Genomic DNA, 13,770 nt, shown 5'->3' with positions numbered 1-13,770 from the left:
CAAGTTCAAATCTTAAGGCCCTTTTCTTATCAGTGGTTCATCGCAATGAGACATGCAAACAAGTCAAAACTTTATGAATATCTATTTTTTACGATAAAAATAGAGAGCCCAAATAGGAAAACAATGTGAAGTACTCACTAATACATTTCGAGCTTAAATGTAAAACCAGATAAGCAAGCGCGTGGCTGTGATTTTTAATAAATTTCGAGGATTTTAGCATACACAAGCATGATACTACCCTACAAACCATTTAACTTGGGTTTGCAAATAAAATATTCAGACAGTAAGTTAGTGGGAAGCCAATTTTTCAGAAACAAGTAAGGTAACAAACACATGAATCCAATAGTAACTTCAAGCACTAAACAACCGGAAATCAAGTTGGGTAGGGAATCATCATTCTCATATTCAACATCTGTAAGCATAACTTCAAATCGATCTAAACCATTCAACCGAAACGCTCTTCATCCGATTACTCCAAGCTCCAAACACGCACAAGAAAATGATCAACTAGGAAATTAAGGTTTCAACGATGGCAGGACGAATGAATCCATAGGCGTACCTGTGATCAGACTCGAAGGCGATAACCGATGATAGGAGTTTGAGGATGACGGCGGCGGCGAGAGGAGACATCGACGATCGAACTGCAGCCCAAATGGATTGGGATTCCACCAGAATTGAAGAAGAATACATTGTCTCGCCCAAATTGGATTGGGGTTCCACGAGAAGAAAAATCGAAGAAGATGTATGATTTTGTTCGTGTAGAGAAACTCGAGGAACGTGAGAATCGAAGAAGATCGGTTATTTTGGCTAAGATCCGAATTATAACCGAACAGTTACTTTAGTATGGCCGGGTCGCCCGTCTCACGAATATAGATCTGTAAAATTATCTCACATGAGTGTTACTCAAATTTATCATCTTATTTTAATAAATAAATAAATCATTAAAAGATATTAATTGAAGACAAAAATTCCTATGAGACGATCTCAAAGCTTATTTTTATGAGATCTTGTATGAGTTATCCATTAAAAAAAATTACAATTTATACCAAAAATATTATTTATTATTATAAATATGGGTAGCGTCAAACCAGTGTTACTCTTAGTTGAATACGCCCCCGAACTTTGAAATGTCCCTCGTACTGGGGAACCGGAAAGCCAAGGCAAGAAATGTGCGACTCAACGCTTTGTGAAGATCGCGTGAATTCGATTCTTCCGTTCTTACCATTATGCCGCCGTTCCTCCGCCCTTTTTTGGCCGCCGGTGGTGGTGGAATTCCTCAAGTCCCTTTCCAAAGGTCCCCTGCATAGCAAAGTCAGCACGGGTCAACTCCTAGCCCTCGCAATCTCTGACCTCCGTGATTCTCTTAATTTTCCACCCAATTATTCTCTCCGGCACGGTTTCGCCCTTTTCTTTGACGACGTGAGCAGCTTTTTTTTTTCTTTGTTTGCTTTTAGCTGTTTTGGCTGATCAAATTGAATTTTTATTATTACGTTTCGAATTTTTGGGCTCTCTTTTCTCGTCTGCTACTTTTTTTTTTTTTTTTTTAATTTGTAGTTTTAAATTTCTACTATTGGGAGATGTTAAATACTCTTGATTTTATAGGAAAATGGACAAATTGCGTGATTCTACGAATCTGTAGCTAGAATAGCCCTACAACTACCTAGTATTGGATTTTATTCAGACAGTGATCTTATCCCCATAGTGCAGACGCTGAATTGCATGGCACGTTATCTATTATTCTAGGAATCATTTGGTTTTATCATAGTTTATAGGTATCAAGACGAAGTTGAAAAGCCTATTGCTTTTTGTAAATTTTCTGTTGCATTTTTCTCCTTTGTTTCAGTTTTTTGCCCACCATTGTCAGTGGCCCACAATGATCTTGATCAACCCTATTCCCCTTTAGATATTCACAAAAAATCTTTAATCCTAGGGTACAACTATCAGAGTGATGACTTTTTATGCCACAAATCTTTCACTGTATGTAGTGGCAATGAAGGAAACTGAGTAGTGTTCTCTTTATGCATTCATTATTCATTTGGTTTGTTGAAATAATTTTATGATCTACTTTTTTCAATATGTATGGATGCTCGAACTTAGTTGCTGAGTAAGGACGATGCTGAGAAGTGGTTTGGAGATGTGCTGCCACAATTGGGGGATTTACTACTGAGGTTACCTGAATTACTGGAGATTCACTATCAGAATGCAAACACTTTCAATGGATTAGAGACTGGTCTTAGATTATTGGAATCACAAGAGCCGGGCATTGTGTTTCTTAGTCAGGTAAGTTGTGCCATAAAATTTGACTTTGATTTATAGTTCGTCATAGTAGTGAATGCTGCTTCTAGATCTGAAAGTTTAGAGAGCTTTCAGTATTTAACTATTTTGACTGGGTATGTTGCTTGGTGGTAGTCACCCTCCAGGCTCGACACTTCTATTATTATCCACTAGTATCTCACCTGTACGAGTACGATACATAACATGTTATTTTATATAATTAAAGATTAATAATTAGCAAGTTTAAGCATTTAATAAATAATTAAAATGCAAATCTAAATTGGTTATAAAATGTACAATTAGACAACAAAAAATAAATTAATTTACAAATTTTGAAAAAATTCCTTCAATACAACGTTTTTCGTTGAGATTTTCTGTTTCCTATCACTATCACATATCAAAACTTTTACACCCATGGAAATCGTAATTTTAGATAGAGCGACGTACAACTGACTATGTCTAAAAATGAGGTTCTCCAAAAGAATTCCTACATGAGACAATGATTAACCTAACTTTTGTTGATCGTCGTTGCGTATGATACAATGAAAGGATGCTATCTTCGTTGGACTTTAAAAGAAAATCTTGGATCAGAAACGGTCAATGGCATTATTGGAGTAAGAACTTTAGGACCCGCATTACTTCGAATAAGAATTTTTCCTTCCAAACATGGTTTACGAGCCTCGTCACGATCAATTTAGTGTCATTGCATAATCTAAGAGAAGATTGTAACTTGTGATTCTGGACTCCAGAACATCTTATTCCATCTTGTGATTTGGTACTCCAGAACATCTTTCTTTTAAGAATTTAGGGGTATGAACATCATGCAGTAGATTAACATTTCTATCGAGTGGCACGCCTTCTGAGAACTTAATTACAACCTCCCCTCATAAGGAGAACATATATTCATTTATGGACTGAACGACATCAAGAGTCGGCGCCAAAATAGCCCTCTGCTGAAGCCTGAAAATATCCAGTATCGCTGAGAGTGTTGCCTGAAGACGGATACGCACTCTCGCGATGGCTGCAGTATAAAGTCATCCTAAATTTGAAAAGATATAATAATCAGTAGTAACCACAAGATGACAAGATAATTAAAATTTAAACAAAAAGAATTAAAGTGCAATATTTCGAAATTCTGCAATTTCATCCAAGTTGTCATTTACTATCATCTTGGTGACATCAAAAGTATTTGAAACACATACTTCAACCGTAAATCGTTTTGCACTACACATTTGAAGAATGACAACAACTGGTTCTTCACTGACCTTATCCGAATGTTCATGATGTCATCGACGATGTCTCCCCACAAAGTATGTGATAATTTGTTTCTAACAAACAGTAAACCACAGATTATCAGATGAAATAAAATCAGAGAAGCAAATAGAAAGCCGAAAATTACGGGGAAAACTTATATATATATATATATATATTATAAAAGAGTGAATATATAAATTTTATTCACCACAAATAAAATTAGTAAGTAAAGTAGTGTTAAGTCTTAATCTTCTATGTCAAAGACAATAAGCTTTGTACCACGTCTGGTATATTCTCTCTTGCCACCATTTTGCCAATGATCAAATAAAAAACTCACAAGTAGTAACAAAAAAAATGATAGATCAATACAACATGAAAAATAAATATTTATTAACTCATAAAAAGTTTTGCCTCGTCAATGACACCCGCGATATTTAAATCTTTAAGGGACTTGAACTCATGCATCATCAACAGAAAAATTTCTTCAAAAATCTCGCAGACATGAGTTTTAATGATAAAATTGATTTTTGTATTTGTTTGTTGTTCTCTTATATTTCATCAATTTTCTGCAAGGATAACGTTTTTAATTGAAAAAATATACCTTCTTTGAGAATCGACTTTGCTTTGTCCATGGAGGGACGTTTTATTGTTCTGTGAACCTTATAAAATAAAGAAATTGTAAGTCATACTTTCTCATAATCAGAAAAGATTAATATTAAAAAAAATATAAACCTCTCGATAATGAAAGATGTATTCCAAAAGTGAAATCTCCATTGTTTCCATACGTAGATAGATCATAACGACGAACCAGCCATAGTTTCAGCGCCCAGTGCATTTTTGAACGGTTAACCTCACGGATAACACTGAATAAAGGAGCCATTTCTCTATTCTGATTGAAAAATGATATCACAGAAAGGACAAAATGTTTTAATTAATTATGCAGTATTATTACACATAAATATGACCCAAAACCCTAACTATAATTAAATAATATGATATAAACGATGAAATTTTGAATGTGGTTTATATTTTCAAGAAGGGATTTCCTATTCAAATTTGAATTTCAAAAGTAATTCGAATAGACATAAACCAAATAATTAACAATGTTTTTTTCCCCAACATCTCAGTCTTTAAAGCTCGCTGATAGATGTGAGTTCGTGTCTTGCGATTAATCTTAATCAAAATTGGTACAATAACATATTCATTTTATATTTATTATTAAAAAATTAATATATTATGTGGATACTTACATGATAAATTATTTACTTTTTCCACATGCATTTTAACGTGATTTTACTAAATTTTAGCAGATAAATGTGCTTAAATATATGCGTGCGTGTGCGTGTGTCTAGATAGATGGATGGATAGATAGATTATGTGAACATGAATTTGCCAAGTGAACTCTTGTGACATGCTGGATGTGATGTAGCTTTTCGGGACGACATGTATATGTGAGAGGAACATTTGATGATTGGATTATATGTTTAAGGCTGAAATGGCAAGATATCAGTCCTCAGACAAATTCTGCTGGCCAGTTCATTGAATCTCCTGCCAAATTGATATGTTAAAAGAGCAGGAGTTGCTTTCAACATGAATTTACTATTCCCAGTACCTTTGGTTCATATGGTTGGTGTGAAAACTTTCCTAATTATTTGATAATTATTACAGTTCCATCGATGGTAGATTCAATTGACTGCATTAATATTTTAGCAAAGGTAAAGAGAGATGAAACAAAAAAAGAGAGATTTTTTCATGGTATATTTGGTTTTACATATCTTGCTTTAAAAATGAAAACATATTTTTCTGTTTCATTAATGAAGTGAATATGCAGTTTTTGTTTAATTTATCTGACTTCATCTCTCTGTAATTTTCTGAGTTTGAGAATTTATGCTTTCTCCAGGAGCTGGTTGCTGCCTTGCTGGTTTGTGCTCTTTTTGGTTTGTTTCCAATCACTAATAGAGGTGCCAAACATCTTCCAGCAATCAACTTTGATGATTTATTTGTGTATGTTTCCATCAGCTGATTATTCTCAAAGCTTACGTCTTTTTTGGTAGTTTGGATGATGATGCTTGGCTTACCATTTTAAGAAATCAGTAAATTTTAATTGGAATGCATTCCATCCACATTTCGTTCCCCCAAGGAAGAAAGGCCAATCTAGATTCAGTTATGTTGTTATTTTCTTTATCAAATTTTGCTGTTACTTCAATTAGTTTTGCTGTTGCTGCATTGCTATAAATATTCTTTTTATTATGTTCTTATTAGAGTGCAAGTTACTAGCAGTATGTTAATCTGTCATCTCATTATAACCTTCCAGTGTCATGATTATATAATACGTTGACACGACCCGGAAACAAAACTGTCTTATGCTTTTTGTAATCTGTTGCTCTTTTAAAGTCTACAAATATTGGTGTTCTTTATCCAGGAGAGGTTGTGAAACTCTCTTAAATTAATTTCCCCATAATTGAACTGTTAATTGGTGGGGAAATGAAGATGGCCTACAGAATTATTTTCAGTTTATTAATTCATATTTTTTTAAACTTGATTTCTTTAATTTGTTCCTTATCAGTTGTGTGTCAGACAATTATTACCATCAAGATTAACTGTTTTTGATTATACATTATTCTCGGCTGGAAATTGGAACAGTGGGAAACCTTAAAATGCAAAACTCTTTACTTATATAAAATTTGACATTTTCTGGTTCTTTATCATCAGTTGGTAGGGGGTTGGAATTTTCATGTGGCCAACTCGTCTGCCATTGTGTTTGTAATATAGAATTTCTATTCAACCTTCACAGATTCAAAGAGATATGTCGAGATTGAAGAGCAAATAATATGAAAGATATTTAATATGAAGAACTTGCTAATAATTTCCCAGAGAGTAATCTCTGTACAAAGATATTCTTTTCACTACCCTAGCACTCAGGCTAGTCCCACTACCAAGAACGAAAATGACAGAATGCTAACTGCCTTCTTTTTTTCACATTTTATTCTCCTCACTACTTGGGCCCTTCTTCACTCTTCTACTATAAACTTGTTTAATAATGGGCCTAGTACCCTCCTCAGAGCCCACTCCATTTGCATCCATAACAATTCCCACCCCCTCAAGATCAATCTTGTCCCCAAGATTGAAAGCAGGGAATTGAGCAGCAAAATCAACAGCATCTTCCCAGGTTGAGTCTTCAGCAGGACGCCCCTTCCATTTAACCAAGATCTGCAGAAGTTGTTCGCCTTGTTTCAGCTTTGACCTTTGCGATAGTATTTGTTCTGGTTCAAAGTTCTGGTATAGATCAGAATCCAATTCTTTTGGTAGCCTTGCCTCAGTTACAGTATTCCCAAACATCTTTTTCAGACAAGAGACATGAAAAACAGGATGTATCTTTGAGCCCTCAGGTAGACGCAGCTTGTAAGCCACCTTCCCGATCTTTTCAATAATCTGAAATGGTCCGTAATACCGGGCTGCTAGTTTTTGACATACCCGGCGACAAACCGTTTGCTGCCTGTGTGGTCTTAATTTGAGAAAAACCATATCGTTAATCTGTAACTCCAAATCCCTCCGGTGTCTATTTGCAAATTTTACCATTTGTTGTTGTGCTCGCTTCAAATTGAACTTCAATTGTCGCAGCAACTCATCCCGATCGCTTAATTCATTGGCCACAGCTGCCACTAATGTTTCCCCAGGAAGATATTGCAAAACAGTAGGCGGTTTTCTTCCATAAACTATCTCAAAAGGGTTCATTCCAGCAGAAGTTTGGAATGACGTATTATACCAAAACTCACTCCAGTGTAGCCACGTTCCCCAACTTCTTGGTTGTTCTGATGCAAAACAACGCAAGTAAGTTTCAATACATCTGTTTAAAGCTTCACTCTGTCCGTCCGTCTCCGGGTGGTATGCTGTACTCATCTTGAGCTTCGTACCTTGTAGCCGAAAGAATTCCGACCAGAAGAGACTCATAAATACCGAGTCTCTGCCACTAACAATTGATTTGGGTACGCCGTGCAACCGTACTACCTCTTTCATAAATGTTTCTGCCACTGTTTTAGCTGAAAAAGGGTGCCTTAACAACAGGAAGTGCCCATATTTGGATAGTCTATCAATCACAACCATTATCACATCAAATCCATTTGACTTTGGTAGGCCTGAGATAAAATCCATTGCGATATCTTCCCATATCGCTTCAGGTACTGGTAGTGGCTGCAGTAAACCAGCCGGTGTCATGGCTTGGTATTTTTGCTTTTGACACTCCAGACATTCAGCCACATATTTCTGTACATCCCTTCTCATTCCTATCCAGTAGAAGTTATTGGCAATCCTTTTCAGTGTCCTCAGAGCCCCAGAATGTCCCCCAATTGGTGATGAATGAAATTCATCCAATAACGTTCGAACCCATGGTGATTTACTTGGGATTACCAATCGCCCTTTAAATAATAAACACCCATTGACTAGCTGGTAATGTATAGGAGGTGTTTTCCTTTGCAGAATATGATGTTTGATACTTTGTAACTCTGAATCTTGCTCCACACCTTTTTTTATTTCATCAATATCAACCCATATTGGCATTGAAAGACTTTTTAGTTCGACTACCTCTGTCTGCCTGGACAAAGCATCGGCAGCCCCATTTTCTGCTCCAGCCTTGTACATGAGTTCAAAGTCGTACCCCATTAATTTAGACAACCAATGTTGCTGGTCCGGTGTTGATATCCGCTGATGTAAGTAGTTTTTCAACGATTTATGGTCTGTCATCACAACAAATCTTCTCCCCAACAAGTACGGTCTCCAGTGTTGAATTGCCATGACTAAAGCCATCAGCTCTTTCTCATAGGTGGACTTTGAAAGCGCTCGATCCGATAGAGCCTTACTAAAATAAGCTACAGGTTGTTTTTCTTGCATCAAAACAGCCCCCACCCCTGTGCCTGAAGCATCACATTCAACAACAAATTCGCAGTTAAAGTCTGGCATACGCAGCACCGGTGCTGATATTAAAGCCGTCTTTAATAATTCAAATGCTTCTTGGGCCTTGTCATTCCAGCAAAAATTGTTTCTTTTTAGTTGCTCTGTCAAAGGTTTGGCAATTTTGCCATAATCTTTGATAAACTTCCTGTAATAACCTGTCAGCCCAAGGAAACCCCGAATTCCTTTTGTGTTCCAAGGCAGTGGCCATAGTTTTACACAATCAACCTTCCTCGGATCCATGGCTATTCCACTGCTGCTCACAATATGCCCCAAATATTCTATCTGATCAAGCCCAAACTCACATTTCTTGTTGTTCAACTTTAACTGATGGCGCATTAGAATTTCCATTACAATTTGAAGATGAGATATATGCTCCTTCCAACCTTTGCTAAATATCAGAATATCATAAAAAAAAACCAGAACGAACTTACGAAGATAGGGCCGGAACACCTCATTCATAACTGATTGGAAGGTAGCTGGGGCGTTTTTTAGGCCAAAGGGCATCACAAGAAATTCATAATGCCCTGTGTGCGTGCGAAATGCAGTTTTGGGCACGTATTCGGTCCGCACCTTGATCTGGTGATATCCAGCACGCAGATCCAACTTCAAAAAAATTGATGCACCATATAATTCATCAAATAATTCTTCTACCACCGGAATTGGGTATTTATCGGCAACAGTGATATCATTGAGGGCTCGATAATCCACACAAAACCGCCAACTTCCGTCTTTCTTCTTAACCAAAATAACAGGACTAGAATAGGGGCTAATACTCGGTTGTATCACACCTGCACTTAACATTTCAGCAACCATCTTCTCTATTTCATCTTTTTGATTATAAGCATAACGATAGGGTCGCACGCTTATAGGACCATACCCCTCCTTAATATGGATCGCATGGTCATGACCTTTGCTCGGAGGTAGTCCTCGGGGTTCTTGGAAAACATCAGCATATGCTGCCAATACTTCCTTGATCTCCCTTCCTTCATGAATGCCAAAAGGCGACTGCCAACTCTCCTTTTCACTGATGGGATTTTCCCTAACCCACACAGTCCCACCAAATTCAATGTCAGCCACTTTAATAATAGATCGTAAAGAGGCTAGAGTCCTATTTAAAGTTGTATCCCCTTGCAGCTTCACCTCTTGAGTCCCAATAGTGAACCTCATTTCCATTTTATTCCAATTGACCACAACATCCCCAAGAGTCATCAACCAATCTACCCCCAAAATAAGGTCGACTCCTCCTAATTCAAACACATAGCTTTCAATCTGAAACTTACACTTGCCTAAGTCCACCTCCAGAATCCGACATACTCCTTGGCAAGACACTCTGCCCCCATCGCCTAAGCACACTGCAAATTTAACATCATTGTCGACCTCAATCCCTAACTCCCCAACCAATTTTTTTGATATAAAGTTGTGGCTAGCGCCACTATCAATCATCACTACCACCACTGCCCCACAAATTCGCGCTCTCATCTTCATGGTTTTCGGTTGGTTTATCCCACCAACCGAATACAATGGGAGTTCCAAAGTGTTGTATTCAGAAGAAATTTCTTCGGTCTGAATTTTTGTCATGTTGTCCTGCACCTCATCATGCCCATGTTCTTCTCCGTTTTCCTCATCTTCTGCCATAATTGCTATGCGTAGGGATTTATTTGCGCATTTGTGAAGAGGATGATAGGGTTCCCCACCCCATTATTAAACAAGTTTATAGTAGAAGAGTTAAGAAGGGCCCAAGTAGTGAGGAGAATAAAAATTATGGGCCTAGTACCCTCCTCAGAGCCCACTCCATTTGCATCCATAACAGTTTGCCTTATTGTACTTTGGGAAGTTTGGGTGTTTCAGGCAACATGTTCATGTAATGGTAGAATCTGGTGTGTGACTTGAGAACGTTTGCGGGTGTCCTATGACCTATCTGCATAGTTTGAAACTTGGTTGTCTGATTGTAGCCTTGTTTGGTCTTGTCTGTTGGATGTATTCGTGTATGATGTTGTGGCTGCCCAAATGAGCCTCCCATCTGCTGGGGTCAAAATTCGGGTTTTCATGCATTTGCCCCAAGTTCAGTCGATGGCTTGGTTTGGCTAGTTGATGAGAGTCTAGCTACGTTCTTAACATGAAATTGTCTTTAATTGTCTTCGTTATCCGAGTTGACTCATACTTAACAGGCTTATTATGAGCTTGAATTCTCAGGGTATGATATATTGGGCACGCTTCCAAACCAAAGTTTATTTTGATGGAAATGTGTAGATTTACTTGGTGAATTAATTAGTATCGATTAAAATCAATTGGTATCAATTTATTTGATCTGATAGGATTTTAATTGATTGATAGGATATTTTAGTTTTGTATATTTGGTAGGATGATATCTTTTATTCCATGACTTTTGGGATTTATAAACCAATTGTATCTATAAAAGTGTATTCTACTCATTATTGAAAAATACAACAATTATTTTCTCCACCTTTCTAGAAAATGAAAGATTACAAAGAAAGTGAAATGATGTACAGAAACACAAAAATAGTATGGCATGTTCTATATTCAGGAACAACATATAGATGATAGCTCAATCACCATACTCCCCGGGCTGAAAATCGAGAGTAAGAATATTCATATCGTCATTTAAGAAACTTCTTAGGTAGTGTGTGATTGTTTCTAGGAAGCATTTTTGAGTTTTTGCTTAACAAATTTTCGAAATTTTCTGAGGGAGAAGCTCAGAAATGCTTCCTAGAAGCAATCTCAAACACTACCTTAATATCTTATTACATGGTACTCCTTGCGTGTGAATATTTTTGGTAATACCCATGAGCACTTGTTTATGTATTACTTTCTTTTGGCAGGTGTATATATGAGTGCTATCACCTGTCACTGGAAAACAAGATCAAGTGCATTATTCACTATTTTGAGAGGATATGCTTGCATATGCCTACAGGAAATGTGTCGTTTGAGCGGAAGGTTCTTCTTTTGAAAAACAGCCCTTCAGGCATTTTATATCCAAAGACTAATTTTTGGAGCCAGTCAGATGTTTCCCTCTGCCAATTGGAGGTGATGAACGAACAGTCAACAAGTGATGATGTGACTAAGAGTTTATTGCTCATTTGAATTGATTTGGAAACTTTAAGGCCTTGTCAGCCATCATTTATGTTTTAAATTAAATGTTTAATCTTTCCTTGAACCTTTAGAATTCGTTAATATTTTATTCAGTATACTGTGCTATAAAGTTTGATTTGTGAACAGTTAATTTCTCATTGATTTCTTATTATTTTGGTTTCTTCCTCTTATAGGTTCGTAAATCTGGTTTAATTGAAGATCAATCTACTGAAGCACTCGAAGTAGATTTCGCAAATAAATACATTGGAGGTGGTGCTCTTGGCAGGGGGTGTGTCCAAGAAGAGATTCGTTTCATGATCAACCCAGAATTGATTGTCAGCATGCTTTTCATGTCTTCAATGGCTGATAATGAAGCCATAGAGATTGTTGGTGCAGAACGATTCTCGAACTACTCTGGTTACGCTGCTTCCTTCCGTTTTACAGGTGACTTTGTGGATAAAAAAGGTGTTGATTCACTTGGAAGACGCAAAACTAGGGTAATTGCGATAGACGCATTATGCAGCCCTGGAAAGAGACAATACAAAGTCGAATATCTGCTCCGTGAAACAAACAAGGCGTTCTGTGGCTACTTCAATCCGAATAAATATCAGTTGTATCAAAAGCTATTCAAAGCAATGGGTGTGCAAGAAGAGGAACCTCATCAGAACATAAGAAATTTTTTTCAGAAGTCGAAAAATCTTCAATCAGCTTCTTCTGAATCTGGAAAACAAGAATTGAGTTTTGATCCACCAAATGACGATGAAAAGAAAGGGCAACAGTGGCCCAACCTTGAAGAAGCGATTGGTATTGCGACCGGAAACTGGGGTTGTGGTGCTTTTGGGGGTGATCCAGAAGTGAAAGTTGCTATTCAATGGTTAGCAGCTTCACAAGCGCTTAGACCTTTCATCTTATACTACACGTTTGGCTTGAAAGGATTGCAGAAGCTGGAAATGGTCGTGGAATGGATTGTCTCTCACGAATGGACTGTTGGTGAGCTTTGGAATATGTTAGTGGATTATTCATTTCAGAGATTGAAAGGAAATATTGAGGTTGGCTTCTTCCATTGGCTTCTTCCTTCATTGTATAATGACGATGGTGGTGGTGGTTATGATGATGATCCCATGATGTGGATGAGTGATAATGCTGCGTAAAATGTTGTATTATTTCAATTCAAGTTTCTATAATAATTTTATGTGGGTTTACACGTGGGGTTGTAGGGATTTTCTTTGCACTGACAGATTCATTGTTCGTAAATATCACATTTTATTTTTTTAAAAATAAATTATAAATGTCAATTTAGTGTAATGAAACTTGTGTAAAAAATTACTACCAAACAATGGATGGGACCTAAATACAATGATGCAACTTTATTTGAGGTTGATGTGAATCATGTGATTGTATGGATAAATAGTGTTATTGAATAGTATTGACTATTGAATATGTTTGGTTCAATTGATAAAATTTTAAAATGATGATAATTAATTTATATATATATATATAATTTTGATCACCTGCATCCTAGGATGTAGGATTTTTCATGTGCGACCAGTGTAAAAAAAAAAAAACACTAAAACCCTGTTCCTGCACCCTAGGGTGCAGGTGATTATTACTATATATATATATATAGAAGTTTTAAGTTGCCCAATAAATTTCTGTCAACTTCATTCCCGACAACTAAAATCTGGTGTCGGGTTTTAGTTGTTTTTGTTTTTGATTTTTTTCAACAATAAAAACGGTATCGAGTTTTAGTGGTCGGACACAAAGTGAGAATTATTTGTTGGACAACTGAATATATATATATATATATATATATATATATATATATATAGTTTGGATACTACGTACCCTAATGTGTAGTATTTTCGAGATCGACCACTAAAACCCACCAATAAATTTCAGTGATTTGTAAAAAAAAAAATGAAACACTGAAACCCACTATGGCAAAAAAACTATGATGTTTTCCTATCAATATATAATCCATTGAGGATAAATTTGTCATGACCAAAATATCAACATTTGACTGTCCAACAACCCCATTGTTGAACATTGGAATATGTTGATGCCATCTATTTTGGTCATGTGGAAAACACAATTGATATTGTAATCGAATGTAACAGACAAAGTATTGCTTTATTCGGTGACTACGAGCATTACAATTATAGTAGCTCAGTTCCATTTTTTTAAGATTAATTTGATTAAACA

At 36.5% G+C, this 13,770-nt stretch overlaps 1 protein-coding gene across 1 annotated transcript; it reads left to right on the top strand.

Moving 5' to 3' along the window:
* Positions 1 to 1,116: 1,116 nt before the first annotated feature.
* Positions 1,117 to 12,909, top strand: LOC140876387 (poly(ADP-ribose) glycohydrolase 1-like). The gene is made up of 5 exons (XM_073280340.1): positions 1,117 to 1,419; positions 2,098 to 2,280; positions 5,429 to 5,532; positions 11,319 to 11,523; positions 11,763 to 12,909. The coding sequence occupies exons 1-5, from the start codon at positions 1,168 to 1,170 to the stop codon at positions 12,717 to 12,719; spliced, it is 1,701 nt and encodes a 566-aa protein (XP_073136441.1). The 5' UTR covers positions 1,117 to 1,167; the 3' UTR covers positions 12,720 to 12,909.
* The last annotated feature ends 861 nt before the right edge of the window (positions 12,910 to 13,770 follow it).

The sequence above is a fragment of the Henckelia pumila genome, chromosome 1 (genome assembly GCF_033568475.1).
Source record: "Henckelia pumila isolate YLH828 chromosome 1, ASM3356847v2, whole genome shotgun sequence".
NCBI lineage: Eukaryota > Viridiplantae > Streptophyta > Magnoliopsida > Lamiales > Gesneriaceae > Henckelia > Henckelia pumila.
This window is presented reverse-complemented; position numbering and strand designations above follow the sequence as displayed.